General features: G+C 47.5%; 1 protein-coding gene across 1 annotated transcript in view; it reads right to left on the minus strand.

Moving 5' to 3' along the window:
- ABR (ABR activator of RhoGEF and GTPase) overlaps nt 1–21,209 on the minus strand; it is an 86,744-nt gene that overhangs the window by 59,372 nt on the left and 6,163 nt on the right. The window contains exons 3-11 of the mRNA XM_015823744.1: nt 20,382–20,522; nt 18,619–18,740; nt 17,249–17,414; nt 15,316–15,438; nt 11,172–11,247; nt 8,960–9,064; nt 5,612–5,686; nt 3,516–3,613; nt 2,469–2,600 (exon numbers count right to left, since the gene is read on the minus strand). Coding sequence (XP_015679230.1) covers nt 2,469–2,600; nt 3,516–3,613; nt 5,612–5,686; nt 8,960–9,064; nt 11,172–11,247; nt 15,316–15,438; nt 17,249–17,414; nt 18,619–18,740; nt 20,382–20,522 — 1,038 coding nt within the window. The remainder of the gene's footprint in view (nt 1–2,468; nt 2,601–3,515; nt 3,614–5,611; nt 5,687–8,959; nt 9,065–11,171; nt 11,248–15,315; nt 15,439–17,248; nt 17,415–18,618; nt 18,741–20,381; nt 20,523–21,209) is intronic.

A 21,209-nucleotide genomic window follows, 5' to 3' on the forward strand; every position in this document is an offset into this window, starting at 1 on the left:
CTCCTCCTCCTCCTCCTCCTCCTCTCCTGAAACTCCACTTCTTTCTAGCCCTGATGATGTTCCCTAGTTGGGTCATGAAACATCCGCAAGAAAACCAACAAGCTCAAAGAGCACCAAGGACCCCACAGTCCTCCTCCTCCTCCTCCTCTTTCTTTTCTTCCTCCTCCCCCCTTTCTCCTCCTTTACTCCACAATCCCTCCTCCCTTTTAGCACTGATGGTGCTACTTAGTTGGGTAACGAAACGGCTGCAAGAAAACATCCAAGCTCAGAAGCATCAAGGACCCCCCAATCCTCCTCCTCCTCTTCCTCTTCCTCCTCCCAGCACTGATGATGTTCGCTAGTTGGGTCATGAGACGTCCGCAAGAAAACCCCCAAGCTCAGAGAGCACCCAGGACCCCCACAGTCCTCCTACTCCTCCTTGCAAATCCCCTCCCTTCTAGCACTGATGATTTTACCTAGTGGGGTCATGAAATGTCTGCAGGAAAACCACCCAGCTCAGAGAGCACCAAGGACCCCACAATCCTCCTCCTCCTCCCTTCTAGCACTGATGATGTTACCTAGTTGGGTCACGAAACGTCTGCAAGAAAACATCCAAGCTCAGAGAGCATCAAGGACCCCACAATCCTCCTCTTCCTCCTCCTCCTCCCAACACTGATGATGTTAGCTAGTTGGGTCATGAGACGTCCGCAAGAAAACCCCCAAGCTCAGAGAGCACCCAGGACCCCCACAGTTCACCCCTGAATTGCCAACATTCTCTTCTATTTTACTTTCTTTGCTCACAACTCTTGCCAGTCCCAGCGTACGATGCCAATAGCAAACAGGTCCCACCTCACAACAACAACACGAAAAAGCGACACGCTCCATCAAAACCTTTTGACTCTTTCTGAGCTGCACGTGATTTATGCCTCTTACTGGGAAATAAACCAGTCGATTGGGGCCTTCAAGAGTTCCTCCCTCCCTCTTAAATTGAATCAAACATAAAATATTTGGAATTACTGTCAAATATAAAAGCGAGGAGGGGGAGAGAGAGAAAGTCAGAGGAAAAATCAGCAGGAAAACACGGGGAAGGAGGCCTCCGAACCAGGCTCCAGGTATTCCTCGACTTACAAACTTCATTTAGGGACCGTTGCAAGTTACAACGCCACGGAAAAAAGTGACCTATATGACGAGTCCTCGCCCTTACGACCCTCTCCACATCAGCGACCAGCATGCATTTAGGATGGTTGCAGTGTTCCAGGGTCATCTGATCGTCATTTGTGACCTTCTCGGCCGGCTTCCGACAGGCGAAGTCAATATTGGAAGTCAGATTCGCTTAATGACCGTCTGGTTCACTTAACAACCCACAGCGATTCGCTTAACATCCATGGCAAAAAGGGCCATAAAATCGGGAGCAAGCTTCCTTAATGACCGCCCTTGCTTTGCGACGGTAAGTCGAGGACTCCCTGTAATGCCCGTTTCTCTTTCGAAGCGACAAATCCCACAATCGTTGTAGTACGGCGGTTTCGTTTGGAAAAGGCCAGCGAGAGTCTTAGATGCCCCCCCCCCCTTTTATTGGGAAGGAAACCTTTTTTCTGTTTGGAGGATGAAATGAAAATAGCTCTTTGCATGAAGGACTGGTGAATATTTCCTCTTTTTTCCCTTTTTGGTCTTAAATGTGTATTCTATATATTTATCAAATTCATACTTATCAAATTCATATTTATCAAATTCATATCTCACGGTGCGAGGGACACAGCCTCTCTCAATCTCCTTCAAAAAGACTCTAATGTAGTATTCCTCAATCTGGCTCACGTTCACTTAAGTCCATCACAGCATGCTGGCTGGGGGATTCTGGGAGTTGGAGTCCACCCCTCTTAAAGCATGGCTGGCTGGGGTATTCTGGGAGTGGAAGTCCACCCTCTTAAAGCAGGCTGGCTGGGGTATTCTGGGAGTGGAAGTCCACCCTCTTAAAGCATGCTGGCTGGGGGATTCTGGGAGTGGAAGTCCACCCTCTTAAAGAATGCTGGCTGGGGGATTCTGGGAGTGGAAGTCCTCCCCTCTTAAAGGAGGCTGGCTGGGGGATTCTGGGAGTGGAAGTCCCCCCTCTTAAAGCATCTTGGCTGGGGGATTCTGGGAGTGGAAGTCCTCCCCTCTTAAAGCATGCTGGGTGGTGGATTCTGGGAGTGGAAGTCCACCCCTCTTAACACATGCTGGCTGGGGGATTCTGGGAGTGGAAATCCTCCTGTCTGTAAGTGGGAAAGGTTGAGAGACATTGCTCTGATTTGCAGATTGATGGCTCAGCTCCCCTGCCAAATGCAAGCAAGGAATCAAAGTGGCTCCATCCCTTTTCTTGACAAGCTAGCTTTCTACTTGCGAGGAGATGCAACCCAATGCCTTCTTCTCCCTCTGATTCCGCTGTGAAAAAGGTTCCTGAAAACAGACACTTTTTTCCCCTCCCCTCGCTGCCCCGCGTGCCACGGCCTCCGCACCTGGACCTGCCACTTGCCCACGATCCGGTCGACAATTTCATTGTTGTCTTTGTTCAGCTTGGTCTTGTCGTAACATTTCTCGTAGCAGAGAATGCGCAGATACTGGGAGCCTTCCAGCTCTATCTCAAACTCCTGCAGAGTCAAACAGGGAGGAAATTTATGGAAACAGCAAAGGCAGAGAGAGCGAGAGCAAGAAAAGTAGTAGTAGTAGTAGTAATAATAACAACAGCAACAATAATAAAGTTGGAAGGGACCTTGGAGGTCATCTAGTCCAGGGCTTTTCAACCAGTGGTACGGGTACCACCTGTGGTATATTGGCACCGGGCAGGTGGTACGTGACCATCCTAGAAAAGTAGTGGGGGAGGGGAATAATAATAATAATAATGATAACGTTGGAAGGGACCTTGGAGGTCATCTAGTCCAACCCCCTGCTCAGGCAGGAAACCCTATACCATTTCGGACAAACGGCTGTCCAGTTTCTTCTTAAAAACTTCCAGTGTTGGATCATTCACCGCTTCTGGAGGCAGGTTGTTCCACTGGTTAACTGTTCTAACTGTCAGGAAGTTTCTCCTTAGTTCTAGGTTGCTTCTCTCTTTGGTTAGCTTCCACCCGTTGCTCCTTCAGGCGCTTTGGAAAATAGCTTGACTCCCTCTTCTTTGGGGCAGTCCCTGAGATATTGGAACACTGCTGAGCTGAACCAGTGGCAGCACCGCACAAGCCTCAGCGAGAGACGGCTGGAGCTGCAGGGCTGTCAGGGCTCAGCGGAAGCCCCAGGATTAGTGCCGCTTTCCAGCTGATCGGCGCTTCTTCGGGGCTGTCAGGGCTCAGTGGAAGCGCCAGGATCAGTGCCAGGATCCAGCTGGAGCTCAGTGCTGATCCTGGCGCTTCTGCTGAGCCCAGAAGAAGCACCAGTCAGCTGGAATGTTGCAGCCTCTCCAGGGTCTTGTGATTTACATTCAGATTCTTGGCAACTGATTCATACTTATGACGGTCACAGTGTCCCAGGGTCATGTGAAGTGGCCAAAATCTGCATGGCAGATGGCTTACCTCGTTCCACTGCGGCTCCGTTGTGTCCCGGAACACTCGTGTTTTGGCTTTGCTGACAAAGTACCCAAAGGAATCCACTTCAAGGCTGCAGTAGAGGTCTAAGAACATCGGGAAGAAAAATAGGAAATCAGTTTTATATTTCAAGGGGGGGGAAGCTCTTAAAATTCATCCCTCAGCCCAGTGTTTCCTAACCTTGGCTGGCTGGGGAACTCTGGGAGTGGAAGTCCACCCCTCTTAAAGCAGGCTGGCTGGGGGATTCTGGGAATGGAAGCCCACCCCTCTTAAAGCATGCTGGCTGGGGGATTCTGGGAGTGGAAGCCCACCCCTCTTAAAGCAGGCTGGCTGGGGGATTCTGGGAATGGAAGCCCACCCCTCTTAAAGCAGGCTGGCTGGGGAACTCTGGGAGTGGAAGCCCACCCCTCTTAAAGCCTGGCTGGCTGGGGGATTCTGGGAGTGGAAATCCACCCCTCTTAAAGCATGCTGGCTGGGGGATTCTGGGAGTGGAAGCCCACCCCTCTTAAAACATACTGACTGGGGGATTCTGGGAGTGGAAGTCCCCCCTCTTAAAGCATGCTGGCTGGGGAATTCTGGGAGTTGAAGTCCACCCTTCTTAAAACATACTGACTGGGGGATTCTGGGAGTGGAAGTCCCCCCCTCTTAAAACATACTGACTGGGGGATTCTGGGAGTGGAAGTCCCCCCCTCTTAAAACATACTGACTGGGGGATTCTGGGAGTGGAAGTCCCCCCCTCTTAAAACATACTGACTGAGGGATTCTGGGAGTGGAAGTCCACCCATTTTAAAGATGTCAAGGCCGAATACAACTGCTCTAAGAGATGAGATTCAGCTCCTGACTCGAAAGAAGACTTTGGAGGGTGGTCTATTAACAGCCACTCATCACCAACGTGACCCTCTATCAAAACTGGTTGCTGATTCCAAGATCTGCCTATCTAGGAAGCAAAAGCAATCATGATGGGGAATTGAGGAGGGGGCAGCGGGAAGGATTTGGGCAAATCCGTCAGGCCAGGTAAGCTTCACTCTTAAAGGAGAATATTTGCAGCTCAGGGTTGAAGTGAGGGGTCCTTATTGCTCTTCGAGCTTAGAGGTTTTCTTGCAGACGTTTCACTGCCCAACTAGGTAACATCATCAATGCTAGAAAGGAGTGGGGTCTGAAGAATGGTGGAGGAGGAGGAGGAGGTGGAGGAGGACTACTGTGGGTGGGTGGTTTTCTTGCAGACATTTCATGACCCAACTAGGGAACATTATCAATGCTAGAAGGGAGGAGGAGAAGGAGGAGGAGGAGGAGGAGGAGGAGGAGGAGGAGGAGGAGGACGACGACGACGACGACGACGACGACGACGACGACGACGACGACGACAACGACGACGACGACGACGACGACTGTGGGATCCTTGGTGGTTTTTGAGCTGGGTGGTTTTCTTACAGATGTTTCATGGCCCAACTAGGTGATGTCACCAGTGGTAGAAGGGAGAGGGATTTGTGGAGAATGAGCAAAGGAGGAGGAGGGGATGGAGGAGGAAGGAGAACGGGAGGAAGAAGAGGAAGAGGAAGAAGACTGTTGAATCCTTGGTGCTGTCTGAGCTGGGTGGTTTCCTTGCAGATGTTTCAATACCCAACTAGGTAACATCACCAGTGTTCAAAGGGAGAGGGATTTGTGGGGAAAGAGCAAGGAGTAGGAGGGGGAGGAGGAAGAGGAAGAGGAGGAGGAGGAGGATTGGTGGGAGGAGGAGGAAGAGGAGGAGGAGGAGGTGAAGGAGGAGAAGAAAGAGGACTGTGGGGGTCTCTGATGCTCTCTGAGCTTGCTTTTTTTTTTGCAGACATTTCATCACCCAACTGGGGAACATCATCAGTGCTAGAAGGGAAGAGGGGAGGAGGAGGGGAGGATGGATTTAGACCCATATCTGCCCCTTGCAAAGTGACCCCACCATAGGGAGTTCGCCTGACCCCCCCCAGGCCCTCCCTTGGTGAATCTGCAGCTGGGTCAAATCATACCCTACCAGGCACTGGAGAGGGGAAGCCACAGGAAAGATGCATAAAAATAATCCAATGGATCTACGAAATCCGTTTGGCACTTACTGGCAGATTGCTTGAAGCCCTTGACCGAGTGGACGATCACGTGCAAAAAGCCGCACATTCCTAAAGGTTTGTCATCTGCGGAGGAGGAAGTGGAGAGGGAGAGCTATTTATGTGCCTTTATTTTTTTGTCTCCCAAATTTTCATTTTATTTTCAAAGTTAAAAAAGAAAATACAGGTGATCCTCGACTTAACAATGGTTCTTTTAGAAGCTGGGGTCTTCCAACTTGGCCCTTTTGTGACTTGTGGACTTCAACTCCCAGAATTCTTCAGCCAGGAAGACCCCTGCTTGTGGACTTCAACTCCCAGAATTCCCCAGCCAGCGTGCCTGGCTGAGGAATTCTGGGAGTCGAAGTCCACAAGTCATAAAAGGGCCGAGTTGGAAGATCCCTGTTTTAGTGACTGTTCAAAGTCACAGCATCACTGGGAAAAAGTGAGTGACGACCGTTTTTCACACTTACGACCATTGCAGCATCCCCATACTCACGGGGTTAAAAAAATCAGCCGCTCGGCAACTGACTCCTATTTACGACGGTCGCTACATCCCCGGGGGTGTCACGTGATTTCCCCTTTTGCGACCTTCTGACAAGCAAAGTCAACGGGGGGGGGGAGAGCCGGATTCCCTTAACAAGGATTCGTTTAACTGCTGTGGCGAGCAAGGTTGTAAAATGGAGGAAAATTCACTTTAACAAATTAAAGAGACTGGTATAGGTCCTCCTGCTTGAGCAGGGGCTGGACTAGAATACCTCCAAGGTCCCTTCCAGCTCTATTCTGTTCTGTTCTGTTCTATTCTTTCTGTTTTATATATTCTATTCTATTCTATTCTATTCTATTCTATTCCATATTTTATTCCATATTCTATTCTATTCTATTCTATTCTATTCCATATTTTATTCCATATTCTATTCCATTCCATATTCTATTCTATTCTATTCTATTCTATTCCATTCCATTCTATTCTATTCCATATTCTATTCCATTCCATATTCCATTCCATTCCATATTCCATTCCATTCCATATTCCATTCCATTCCATTCCATTCTATTCTATTCCATTCCATATTCCATTCCATATTCCATATTCCATATTCCATATTCCATTCTATTCTATTCTATTCTATTCTATTCTAAATGTCTCATTTAGCAGACATTTTGTGGTCGTAACTCCAGGACTACCTGTACAGGCATTGCTGTCCTTGCTGTAATATTTGCATTAAAAAAAAAAGTTGACATACAGTTAGTCCATGACTTAGAACCGCAGGACCTACCTCTACAGAAAAAAAAAGAAAAAGAAAAAAGAAACTAACAACCATCGCACATCCAATATATATATATATATATATATATATATAAAATGTACAAAAAAATAGCGAATGACAAATGGCTTTTATTTCATTTGCTCAACTGCAACCTAAACAATGCGCTAGGAAGGGAAACATCACACTAAAAAGTGAGATTCACCAGATTGCACACAGGATCCTGTTAATTAAAGGGGCTGCTGTGCTTGCAAAAAGCAGAGAAGCCACTAATTTGGAGGTCACGAGTAGGAAGGAGCCCCCACCGGGCTTTGTTCCCCACAGGCTGGTTTTTAGGAACCGGGGTTTTTTTGCCGCGTGCCCTGGGTGAATCACTGAGAGGTCTCTAGGAATCATTTTAACGAGCTTAAAAAGTGTCTTAATTAGCCACCACTTTTCCCAAGCAACTTATGGCTTAACAACTCCAAGTATTAAGTAATGACTTGGAAAAACAAAACAAAACAAAACAAAAAAAGCTGTTTTGTGGCCTCCCACGCTTCAAAAAACGAAAAAAGAAAAAAAATCTTATCCCCCCCCCCCCGAACAGTTTGCAAAGCATCTCTTTGCAAGCATACCGCCACCTAGTGGTAGGAAAAGGACAAATCTGAAAATTGGAGCTTAATAATAGTAACAACAACAACAACAACAACAACAACAATAAAAAGTTGGAGGTGACCTTGGAGGTCATCTAGCCCAACCCCCCGCTCAGGCAGGAAACCCTTGAAACTTGTATGAATGTAAAATTCAGAATAGAGGTACCGTCCTCGACTTATGACCACGACTTAAGCCCATTTCCATCACTAAGCGGGACAATTGTTAACGAGTGAGTTTTGCCCCAGTTTACGACCTTTCTCGCTGCAGTTGTTAAGGGAATCACTTGCAGGTCGCAAAAGGGGATCATGTGACATTCCCCCCCCCAGGACGCTGCGACCGTTGTAAATACGAGTCAGTTGCCAAGCGTCCGAATTTTTGATCACGTAACTGTGGGGAATGTGGCGACGGTCGTTAAGTCTGAAAAACGATCACAACTCACTTTTTTCGTGCCGTTGTAACTTTGAATGGCTACTAAATGAATTATAAGTCAAGGACTACCTGTGTATCCAGTGGTGGGATTCAAATAGATGAACAACCGGTTTTGTGTGTGGATGCCACTTCCAGAAGTCCGTTCTGGGGCTGGGCAACAAAAAATTAGCTACCGGTTCTGCCGAAGTGGTGCGAACCGGCTGAATCCCACCTGTGTGTGTGTTGTTTTTTTCTTATTTGTTTTAATTATAAGACACCCAGAGTCTCTGTGAAGTCCAGCAGCTAGTAGTAGTAGTAGTAGTAGTAGTAGTAGTAATATTATTATTATTATTAATAATAACAATAACAACAACCTGTGTCAACCATCAGCGCCAGTCAATTTGAATGTTCAGTTGACTAAGGTTCACATATTATTATTATTATTATTATTATTATTATTATTATTATTATTATTATTATTATTATTATTATTATTAAAAATAAATAAATAAATAAAGCTGGAAGGGACCTTGGAGGTCATCTAGTCCAACCCCCTGATCAGGCAAGAAACCCTATATCATTTCAGACAAATGGCTGTCCAGTCTCTTCTTAAAAACTTCCAGTTTTGGCGCATTCAAAGCTTCTGGAGGCAGGTTGTTCCACTGGTTAATTGTTCTAACTGTTAGGAAGTTTCTCCTTAGTTCTAAGTTGCTTCTCTCCTTGGTTAGTTTCCATCTGTTGCTTCTTGTCCTGCCTTCAGGCGCTTTGGAGAATAGCTGGACTCCCTCTTCTTTGGGGCAGCCCCTGAGATACTGGAAGGCTGCTATCCTGTCCCCCCTGGTCCTTCTCTTCATTAAACTAGACATACCCAATTCCAGCAACCCCAATTCCTTGTATGTTTTAGCCTCCAGTCCCCTAATCATCTTTGTTGCTCTTCTCTGCACTCTTTCTAAATGACTGTGGGAGGGTGCAATTGGTCGCAAACGGAAGCCGGCGACCGAACGCGCAAGTGGCAATCCAGTGACAGAAGGGGCCAGGGGCCAAGCGAACTCACCGTCCGTGTTGCTGGTCAGAGGGATGTTGTGCACCGTCCGTAACTTGAAACAGGATCCCATCAGGTACTGCAGCTCCACCGAACTTAGCACAAAGGTCTGGAGATCTAAGGGGAATTGCGAAGCTTTAGCAAAAGGCCAGGAGCACGGAAAGTCTCCTAGCTGGGGGGTAGGGAGCGGAGGGAGGGAGGGGGGCGTCATTGTGGGAAGAGATGAGAAGGGCAGCAGCCTGGGGGAGACGAGGGTGCAAAAATGGCAGCACCAGTCACAAGGATGCGACGGAAAGCTGGCTCTACAGAAGCACCCTTTGTCGGAGAAGGACTGGGGGTGGAGTCAAAAGAGGAAGAAGCCTACAATCCCTGCGTAGCCACAAGCAAACTCAGCCCAGCCCTCCTTGAATGCCGCGGAGCCTTATCGAACTGAGAGCAGGGGCTTACACCAAGAGTTGAGAAGATTAAAGTCAGGCGAGAAGGTCCAATTAAACCGAGTTGCTGCTACAAGCCTCTTGCGCAGGGGATCTTCTCAACTGACAATGAGCATCTGCTTGGAGTTAGATAGGGTCAATGCCCTCAAGGGAGGATGGACTTCCTTCACTTGTGGCTACGTAGAGATTCTAGGGTGAAGCCTTTCTTGACTCCGCCCCTAGATTCTGCCACTCCTTATCCTGCACTTCTTTTCTTCACATTTTTCCCTTTCATCTTTTGTTCCTTCCTTTCCTTCCTTCCTCTTTTTCAGCCTTCTTTCTCTTCCTTCCCTCCCTCCCTCCCTCCCTCCTTCCTTTCTTTTTCAGCCTTCTTTATCCTTCCTCCCTCCCTCCCTCCTCCCTTCCTTTTTCTCTCTTCCACCCTCCCTTCTTTCTCCTCCTCCCTTCCTTTCTTTTTCAGCCTTTTCTCCTTCCTTCCTTCCTTCCTTCCTTCTTCCCTCCCTCCCTTTTTCAGCCTTCCTTCCTTCCTCCCTCCCTCCCTTCCTTTCTCCCTCCCTCCCCCTCCCTTCCTTTTTCAGCTTTCTTTCTCTCCTTCCTTCCCTCCCTCCCGCCCTCCTCCCTTCCTTTTTCTCCCTCCCTCCCTCCCTCCTTCCCTCCCTTCTTTCTCACTCCTTCCCTTCTTCCTTCCCTCCCTCCCTCTCCCTTCCTCCCTTTTTCAGCCTTCTCTCTCCTTCCGTCCTCCCTCCCTTCTTCCTTCCCTCCCTCCCCCTCCCTTTCTTCCTTTTTCAGCCTTCTTTCTCCTCCCTCCCTCCTTTCCTCCCTTTTTCAGCCTTTCTCCTTTCTTCCGTCCTCCCTCCCTTCTTCTTTCCTTCCCTCCCTCTCCCTTCCTTTTTCAGCCTTTCTCCTCCCTCCCTCCCTTCTTTCTCTTTCCCTGCCTCCCTCCCTCCCTCCCTCTTTTTCCCTTTCCCATTTTCCATCCTTGTCAGGCACAAAACACCAGGTCCACTTAAATGGATGTATTGCAGTAGAGCCTACTGCACACATGAATATTCTCAGCTAATAGCCAGCATCCGCTTAGTTAGTTAAGGGTCAACAGCACTCAAGGAAGGCTGGTCCACTGGTGGCTACATAGGGGTTCTAGGCTGATTCTTCCTTTGACTCCACCCACAGCTTCTGCCATTCCTTCTCCTACATCAGTGGTGGCGAACCTACGGCACGGGTGCCAGAGGTGGCACTCAGAGCCCTCTCTGTGGTCACACGCGCCATCACCCCAGTCCTAGGCCTTCAGCTAGCTTTTATAAAACCTTTTCGCTTTAGGCCTCCGCCGCCATGTGCAAAAAAAAAAAGGTTCAATCAATCAGTCAATTTCAACTTCTCACGGGAAAAAAAAGATCTTGCAAAGTTGGAATTGATTGATTGAACTTTTTAGTCCCACCCAGTCTGCCGTTACCACTGCAGCCACGCCCACCCAATGGGCCACACCCACCCAATGGGCCACACCCACCCGGCACTCGACGATGCATAAGTGGGTTTTGGGTTGCAGTTTGGGCACTCGGTCTCTAAAAGGTTCGCCATCACTGTCCTACATCCTGTGACTCAAAGATCAGCCTCACCCACAGAAAATGGGGGAAATAATATTTTTGGGGAATCATAGGGGGGGCTCTTGAGCTTTGGCAGGAAGCCCTGCCCCTCGGTTCCACCCCAAGAACTTCTCGTTTCATAGACCACCGGCTGAAAAACCAAGATGGTCCTCGGGGGGACTCAGGTGTTCGATCCGCAACACGGCTTACCTTTCTTCTGCAGTTTCTGGATCGCCTCCCTCCACTCCGACCGCTCGTAGTCCGAGGACAGAAGGAATAGGTAGCTCTAGGGAGACAAGAGAGAGCGGGGAAAGGGGCTTTGTAAAAGGGGTCTGGCAATCTCCTAGGGGGATCTGTGGGGGTCCTTGGTGCTCTCCGAGCGGGGTGGTTTCCTTGCAGACGTTTCGTTCCTGAAGTAGGTAACATCATCAGTGCTGGAAGGGAGGGGGGTTTGTAGAGTGGAGGAGGAGGAGGGACAGAGGAGAAGAAGGGTGGGAGGAGGAGGAATGGAGGGGGAGAGAAGGAGGAGCAGGAGGAGGAGAAGAAGGGGAAGAGGAGAAGGGCGGGAGGAGGAAGAAGGGAGGGAGGGGAGGGGGAGGAGAAGGAGGAGGAGAAGAAGGAGAAGAGGAGAAGAAAGGAAGAGGAGAAGGGTGGGAGGATGAAAAGGAAGGGGAGGAGGAGAAGGAGGAAGAGGAGGAGAAGGCTGGGAGGAGGAGGAATGGAGGGGGAGGAGAAGGAGGAGCAGGAGGAGGGAGTAGGCGAAGAGGAGAAGGGCGGGAGGAGGAGGAAGGGAGGGGAGGGGGAGGAGAAGGAGGAGCAGGAGGAGGAAGAGGAGGAGAAGAAGGAGAAGAGGAAAAGAAGGGAAGAGGAGGAGAAGGGCGAGAGGAGAAAAGGAGGGGAGGAGGAGGAACGGGAGGAGAAGGAAGAGCAGGAGGAGGAAGAGGAGGAGGAGAAGAAGGGGAAGAGGAGAAGAAGGGCTGAAGGAGGAGGAGGTAGGGAGGGGAGGAGGAGGAGGAGAACTATGGGGTCTTTGGTGCTCTCTGAGCTCGACTCCTTTCTTGCAGACCTTTCATGACCCAACTAGGTAACGTCATCAGTGCATAAAGGAAGTTCCTCTTATAATTCAGAGAAAGAAGTGACAGATTTGAGGAGGGGTCTAGGGCTGAGGGCCCCTTTCTCTGTCCAACACCCTGGAGACCCCTCTGCAAAAGAAGACAACCAGCCCAGATGAACAAAGCGCATAGGCCAGGGGTAGGGAAACTATGGCCCCCTTTATGACTCATGGACTTCAACTCCCACAATTCCTGAGCCAGCATGAGGGAACTATGGCCCCTTTATGACTCGTGGACTTCAACTCCCAGAATTCCTGAGCCAGCCTGGCTCAGCTTGGAAACCTCTCCCTTTCCCCTCAGCGTGGCTGGCTCAGGAATTCTGGGAGTTGAAGTCCACCAGTCATAAAAGAGCCCAGGTTGCTTATCCCTGACCTATACTATACCTATGCAGAAACCTATTCTGAGATTTGTTCTTTAAATCCTGGTCTAAGATCTGACTGGATTTCAAGTGAGAAGAGTAAAATAACATGAGTAACTTTTAATGTTTTTAGGAATTAATTTTGGCATCCACAATTGCAATGGGAGTGATGTCGATCTGAGGGAATTATACTGCTATTTCCTATACAGGTAGGTCTAGGCCAGGGGTAGGCCATCTTGGCTCTTTTATGACTTGTGGACTTCAGCTCCCAGAATTCCTGAGCCAGCATGGGGGAACTATGGCCCCCTTCATGACTGATGGACTTCAACTCCCAGAATTCCTGAGCCAGCACATGGGAACTATGGTCCCTTCATGACTGGTGGACTTCAACTCCCAGAATTCCTCAGCCAGCGTGGGGGAAACTATGGCTTCCTTCATGACTGGTGGACTTCAACTCCCAGAATTCCTCAGCCAGCGTGGGGGAAACTATGGCTTCCTTCATGACTGGTGGACTTCAACTCCCAGAATTCCTGAGCCAGCATGGAGAACTATGGCCCCTTTATGACTGTTGGACTTCAACTCCCAGAATTCCTGAGCCAGCATGGGGGAACTATGGCTCCCTTCATGACTGGTGGACTTCAACTCCCAGAATTCCTGAGCCGGCATGGCTCAGCATGGAAACCTCTCCCTTTCCCCTCAGCATGGCTGGCTGAGGAATTCTGGGAGTTGAAGTCCACGAGTCATAAAAGAGCCAAGGTTGCCTACCCCTGGCATAGGCAGAAGGCAGCTGCTGTTTCTCAGCTGCTACCTGAGACCCTAAAAGCCCCTCGCCAGCAACCCACAACGCCCAGATAAGCAAAGATTAACTCTGGACCAACAATCAAGCAGTAAACCATTATCCCAATCAAGGAAGGACCAGCTCAGACAAACCAACAGGTGTGTGTCATGTGTGTGGTTCACTTTGAGAGCGGGCAACTAAATTTCATTTTCAATGTGTGCCGTTGTGCCCAGAGTAAAAAAATGACAATAAAGGTTATCTTATCTTATCTTATCTTATCTTATCTTATCTTATCTTATCTTATCTTATCTATCTTATCTTATCTTATCTTATCTTATCTTATCTTATCTTATCTTATCTTATCTTATCTTATCTTATCTTATCATCTTATCTTATCTTATCTTATCTTGATAGCAGTGTTCCAATATCTCAGGGGCTGCCCCAAAGAAGAGGGAGTCAAGCTATTCTCCAAAGCACCTGAAGGCAGGACAAGAAGCAACGGATGGAAACTCATCCAGGAGAGAAGCAACCTAGAACTAAGGAGAAAATTCCTGACAGTTAGAACAATTAACCAGTGGAACCACCTGCCTCCAGAAGCGGTGAATGCTCCAACACTGGAAGTTTTGAAGAAGAGACTGGACAGCCATTTGTCCGAAATGGTATAGGGTTTCCTGCCTGAGCAGGGGGTTGGACTAGATGACCTCCAAGGTCCCTTCCAACTTTATTATTATTATATTATTATATTATCTTATCTTATCTAAACAAGGAAGCAAGGAACCACCAAGAAGAAAACACGCCTACCCACACTGACAGGGCAAGCTGCTGTACATAAAAGAGAACAAACCCCACACTCCCTTCTAGCACTGATAATGTTACCTAGTTGGGTCGTGAAACATCAGTAACCAAACAACCAATCTCATAAGAGCACCACAGACGACATTCCTCTGTTGGACGCCCCTCCCTTCCAGGACTGATGATGTTCCCTAGCTGGGTCCTGAAACGTCTGCAAGAAAACCACCAAGCTCAGAGAGCACCAAGGACCCCACAGTCCTTTTCTTCCTCCTCCTCCTCCTCCCACCCCTCCTCCTCCTCCCCCTCCCACCCTTCTTCCCCTCTTCCCCTTCTTCTCCTCCACTCCACAAACCCCACTCCCTACTAATTCTGATGATATCATCTAGTTGGGTCCTGAAACGTCTGCAAGAAAACCACCAAGCTCAGAGAGCACCAAGGACCCCACAGTCCGCGTCCTCCTCCTCCTCCTCCTTCCTCCTCCCTCCCTTCCTCTTCCTCCTCCTCCCCCCTTCTGCTCCTCTTCCCCTTCTTCTTCTCCTCCACTCCACATACCCCCTTCCCTTCTAACTCTGATGATGTTCCCTAGCTGGGTCATGAAACGTCCCCAAGAAAACCGCCAAGCTCAGTGAGCACCAAGGACCCCACAAGTCCTCCTCCTCCTCCTTCCTCCTCCCTCTCTCCCTCCTCTTCCTCCCCCTCCCTTCTTCTCCTCTTCCCCTTCTTCTTCTCCTCCACTCCATGTACCCCATTCCCTTCTAACTCTGATGATGTTCCCTAGTTGGGTACTGAAATATTTGCAAGAAAACCACCAAGCTCAGAGAGCACCAAGGACCCCACAGTCCTCCTACTACTACTACTACTCTTCTCTCCCTCCCTCCCTCCTCCTCCTCCTCCTCCCCCCCCCTTTTTCTCTTCCCCTTCTTCTTCTCCACTCCACAAACTACACTCCCTACTAACTCTGATGATATTACCTAGCTGGATCATGAAACGTCTGCAAGAAAACTGCCAAGCTCAGAGGGCACCAAGGAGCCCACAGTCCTCCTTCTCCTACCACCCTTCTCCTCTTCCCCTCCTTCTTCTCCTCCACTCCACAAACCCCACTCCCTACTAACTCTGATGATGTTCCCTAGCTGGGTCCTGAAACGTCCCCAAGAAAACCACCGAGTTCCCAAACAACCCGCAGCCTCGGTTGACTTTTGCAAATTGGTGAGCCCCAGAAAGCCTCAGGGGATCCATGGGAAATGCACTTTCTCCCCAAGGAGCTGAAACCCTGCCTGCTCCAGATGTTCACCCCTTCTCATCCCCAATTCCTACCTTGCCGTTGCGGTTGTGGATGCGCAAGGGGATGGAGGGCGAGTTGAGCAGCAGCCAAAACTCGTTGTCAAACATTTTCTTCTTCAGGCGCTCCATGGCTCGGCTCTGGCCTTTATTGGCCTTCTGCGGAGGAAGAAGAGGAGGAAGAAGAGGACTTAGGACAGCTGAACCAAACTTCCCAGCTGGACCCTTGGCCAAAAGGTCTCCGCCCCGCGTCTGGAGGCTCCCTCCTCCGTATCTGCACAGAGAGGACCTTGGAGAAGGCCTATATGCAATGACCCTTCAGCAGTGGTGGGATTCAGTCGGTTTGTACCGGTTCAGTAGAACCGGTAGCTAAATTTTCCTGAGTTCGGAGAACCGGCTGAATGAACACCGCTTCCAGAAGTCTGTTCTAGGCCTGGGAGGCCTGGAGGAGGCCTCCCAGGCCTAGAACGGCCCACCAGAAGTGCGTGGATGCCACTTCCAGAAGTCCATTCTAGGCCTCGGAGGCCTGGAGGCGGCCTCCCAGGCCTAGAACGGCCCGCCAGAAATGCATGGATGCCACTTCCGGAAATCCGTTCTAGGCCTTCCCGGGCCTAGAATGGCCCGCCAGAAGTACATGGATGCCACTTCCGGAAGTCCGTTCTAGGCCTCAGAGGCCTGGAGGAGGCCTCTCAGGCCTAGAACGGCCCACCAGAAGTGCATGGATGCCACTTCCGGAAGTCCATTCTAGGCCTCAAAGCTCTGGAAGAGGCCTCTGAGGCCTAGAACGGCCCGCCAGAAGTGCATGGATGCCACTTCCAGAAGTCCGTTCTAGGCCTCGGCGGCCTGGAGGAGGCCTCCCAGGCCTAGAACGGCCCACCAGAAGTGCGTGGATGCCACTTCCGGAAGTCCATTCTAGGCCTCGGAGGCCTGGAGGCGGCCTTCCAGGCCTAGAACGGCCTGCCAGAAATGCATGGATGCCACTTCTGGAAATCCGTTCTAGGCCCCGGAGGCCTATAGGAGGCCTCCCGGGCCTAGAATGGCCCGCCAGAAGTGCATGGATGCCACTTCCGGAAATCCGTTCTAGGCCTGGGAGGCCTGGAGGAGGCTCCCAGGCCTAGAATGGCCAGCTGGAAGTGCATGGATGCCACTTCTGGAAGTCCGTTCTAGGCCTCGGAGGTCCAGGCCTGCATCCAATAAGAGAACCGGTTGTTCAGGAATTTGAATCCCACCACTGCCCTTAGGGAAACCTGAACTGCGCCCAGGAAAACAAGGCCGCGTGAGAAAGAAACTCAAGATGGTCCTTTCTTGATTCTCTAATGTATCAAAGAGAATAAGATGAGGAAATACGGTCAAGTGTTCAAGATTCTGTTTATTCTTCTATCAATTAAGTGGCATCCTTGTACAGATAGTCCTCAAGTAGCAACTATTCGCTTAGTGACCGTGCAAAGTTACAACGGCACCGAAAAAGGTAACTTGTGGCTGTTTTTCACACTTAACCACCATTGCAGCATCCTTGTAGTCACGTCATCAAAATTCAGGCACTCGGCAACTGACTCATACTTATGACGGTCACGGTGTAGTTCCCTTTTGTGACCTTCTGACAAATAAAGTCGACGGGGGGAGGCCAGTTTCGCTTCACGACCGTGTTTCTAACAACCACGGTGTCAGGAAAGGTCATAAAACAGAGCAGGAAAGGTCGTAAAATGGAACGAAAGTCGACTTAACATCTGTTGCGCTTAAATTTTGGGCTCAGCTGTGGTCGTAAGCCGAGGAGTACACTTATTCAGCGGGTGTTTATCCTGGTATTTGAAGAGGGGGTTATTTTGTGACCTGATCTCCCTTGAAGGACTGACACCCCCCTACCCCTTTAACCCATGACAGCATCTTGGAATCTGATAGTCCAACAAACTAAAGCCAGCAGCTGTCCTTAAGTGAAACATGCAGTCTGCCGTTAAGCGAATCTACCGACCTCCTTCAGCACTTCGCTCTTCATCGAGGAAATCTTTATTTTCATGTCTTCCAGGTCGTGGTCAGGCATGGCCTGGACGTGCGGACACAGGTCAGACTCTTCCAAGGAGGGGAAGACCAGCTCGGCCAACGGGATGTACCACTTGCACTCGTATTGCTGATGTTTTCTGCGGAGGGAAGACCAAGCTCAGCCTGAACTGGCTCTAGAATGGTCTGGCCCAGCCCAAGAACGGCAGAGTAGGACAATACAGCCAATAGGTCGTGGATGGGAGACCACCAGGAGATTCCCAGAGTACTCACTTCCATATTGTGGGCCAAGAAAAATCCAAGGAGCCACCAAGATTCAACCTGCACTTATCTTTTATCCAAACCACATGGACAGGGAAATCCTTTTTTATACAGCTGACTACTAATTCTATCCTATCCTATCCTATTCCATTCTATTCTATTATTGTACATTCTATTCTATTCTATTCTATTCTATTCTATTCTACTGATTCTATTCTATTCTGATTCTATTCTATTCCATTCCATTCCATTCTATTCTATTCTAATATGATTCTATTCTATATTCTATTTTAATATTATTCTATTCTATTCTGTTCTGTTCTATTCCATTCTATTTTCTATTCTATTCTATATTCTATTCTTTTTCCTTATTCTATTCTATTTCCTATTCTATTCTATTCCATCCTATTCGATTCTATTCCTATTCTATTTTCTATTATTTTCTATATTCTATATTGAATATAGAAAATAATAGAAAATAATAAAAAATAGAATAGGAATAGAATAGAATAGAATATATTCTATTCTATTCGTAATAAAGATTCTATTCTATTCTATTCTATTTTCTATTATTTTCTATAGAAAATAATAGAAAATAATAGAAAATAGAATAGAAATAGAATATATTCTATTCTATTTGCAATAAAGATTCTATTCTATTCTATTCTATTCGTAATAAAGATTCTATTCTATTCTATTCTATTCCTATTCTATTTTCTATTATTTTCAATATAGAAAATAATAGAAAATAATAGAAAATAATAGAAAATAGAATAGGAATAGAACAGGAATAGAATATATTCTTTTCTATTCTATTCGCAATAAAGATTCTATTCTATTCTATTCTATTCTATTCTATTCTATTCTATTCTATTCTATTCTATTCTATTCTCCAATCTAATCCAGTATTTTTCCAATTGGGCCACTTTAAGATGTGAGGACTTCAATTCCCAGAATCCTGGGAGTTAAAGTCCTTCCTGTCTAAAGTGGCCAAGGTTAGGAAATTCTGCTTTAATCATTTTCCCGCATGGTCTCTTGTCCGCATGGCTTCTCCGCAGCCCACCCTCTTCCCCCAAGCCTCACCCGACGCCCGTCTTCTTCAACTTGGCGCAGAGCAAAACGTCCGTAAAGAGGAAAACGTGGCGCAGCTTGCGAGACCCCTCCGCCACCTCAACCAAGAAACCATCCTTGACCAGCTGGCGGTTCTGCAAAGGAGGAAGAACGGTTAAAAAATAAAACAAAAAACAACCTCATAACTCTAGGAAGGCACCATGGCTTTTCCTATAGGACAGGATAGGGCCCGCTCCAAACGGCATGCTCAGAGGCTAACTGGGAAACTGGGATATCTGAATGCCAAGGATAGGCAGAAAGCTCGCCTGGGCCTGTGAAATCAGGATTTAAATCTACGTTGAATCACACAAAGGCACCGATTCGTACTTCGCAGCAATGGAGAGGTTGCTACAGGCATCAAATTGATTTCCTAAATCCCTCAATCAAATTTATATAGCCCTCCATTTTGTTTCAAAGCGATTCTGAGCAGCGTATAACAATCAAACAGAACTCCAATGTTAAAATACAAAACACAAAATTACAAACCATTTGTTGTAAAAACATGATTTTTTACTTTCATTCCATCATCATTTGGTTGGGTTAGGGATATCTATTTCTGATTATTTTAATGCTCTATCTATCTATCTATCTATCTATCTATCTATCTATCTATCTATCTATCTATCTATCTATCTATCTATCTATCTATCATCTATCTGTCATCTATTTATCTATTTATTATAGTCAGTGTCTGTCTTTCTATCTGTCTATCTATCTATCTATCTATCTATCTATCTATCTATCTATCTATCTATTAGTCTATGTATCTATCTATGTATCTATTTATCTATCATCTACTTATTAGTCTGTCTGTCTATCTATCTATTAGTCTATCTATCTATGTATTTATCTATCTATTAGTCAGTCAGCATGTCTGTCTGCCTAACTATCATTATGTCTGTCTGTTTATCTATATATCATTATGTCTGTCCATTATGTCTGTCTGTCTGTCTACCTATCATTATGTCTGTCTGTCTGTCTGTCTGTCTATCTATTAAATTTACCTCAAGGTAACCTTGATTTATTTCTGATGATTTTAAAGCATAGATAGATAGATGATAGATAGATAGATACATCGATAGATAGAGATAGAGATAATGATTCTTTAAAATCATCAGAAAGAATTCAGTATATAAAGTTGCCTTGAGGTAAAATGGGCGGCTGGTAAAATTTTATAATTTTTTAATATAAAAATATATACACCGTACATATACATTTTATATAAAAGGTAAATAGACAAATAGAGAGAACGATGATAAATAGATATGATATAGATATAGATATATAGATATAGATATATACAAATTTTACAGGCCGCCCATCTTACCTCACGGTAACTGATGCTATAAGCTGCCCAGAGTCGCTTCAAAATGAGATGGGTGGCAAACAAATTTAATGAATGAATCAATCATAAATCAATAATCGTTATCAAAAACGATTTTTGAAAAACGACAAATGTTCACACACAGCCTCAGAATCCTACAACAGCTGTGTCGATTCCTTCTTGAGGCACTGCACTCATCCTGATTGCGTGAATGCGTTTCTTGACTCTTGATAGAGCCTCCAGGCACAGGGGCAGTGTATCTTGAAATCCTGGCAACCTCCACCTAGAATCTGCTTGGAAAGGATTCATTGCTGACTATTGGTTGGGATCCCATTCTGATCTAGAGAGAGAGTCTGCCTTTTTAGGAACCCCAAAAGGCCTCACGCCTGATATCACACAACGGCCTACTTGCCTCTCCTTTCGGGGTAGTGACGGCCGTTCTGCGAGGATCAATGTCCTCGTTGATGCTGGAGAGGAAATTCTGGGAAATCCGAAGGGCGTCCTGTAGCAGCGGGTAATCGGGGTGATCGGTCGGCGTGTGCTTCAGCAGATCCTGGACACCCCCCAAAAAAGCATTTTAAAAAATCATCACATCGTAACAGAGTGGGAAGGGACCTTGTAGATCATCTAGTCCAGCCCCCTCCTCCCGCCCAAGCAGGAGACCCGACTACACCATTTCTGACAGATGTGGTTAGATTCTGGATGCCAGAGCCAGCTTCCCCATTACACAGGCAGTCCTCGGCTTTCAACAGTTCGTTTAGTGACTGTTCAGTGTCTGACTTATGACCGCTTTCCACACTTACGACCGTTGCCGCGGTCAAAATCCAGACGCTTGGCAACTGACTCACGTTTATGACGGTTGTAGCATCCCAGGGGTTGTACGATCCCCTTTTGTGACCTTCTGACAGTGAGTCAGTAAAGTCAAGTCAATGAGGGAGGCCAGATTCGTTTAACGAATACGTGATTCATTTAACGACTGCACTGATTCCCTTAATGACTGCAACAACAACAAAAGTCGCAAAAATCAGGGCCAGTCACGTGATGACTCCTTAGGCCAGGGGTAGGCAACCTTGGCTCTTTTATGACTGGTGGACTTGAACTCCCAGAATTCCTGAGCCAGCATGGGGGAACTATGGCCCCCTTCATGACTTGTGGACTTCAACTCCCAGAATTCCTGAGCCAGCATGGGGAACTATGGCCCCTTCATGACTGATGGACTTCAACTCCCAGAATTCCTGAG

This window comes from Protobothrops mucrosquamatus, unplaced genomic scaffold, assembly GCF_001527695.2.
Source record: "Protobothrops mucrosquamatus isolate PMUCROS unplaced genomic scaffold, P.Mucros_1.0 scaffold1973, whole genome shotgun sequence".
In the NCBI taxonomy this organism is placed as follows: domain Eukaryota; kingdom Metazoa; phylum Chordata; class Lepidosauria; order Squamata; family Viperidae; genus Protobothrops; species Protobothrops mucrosquamatus.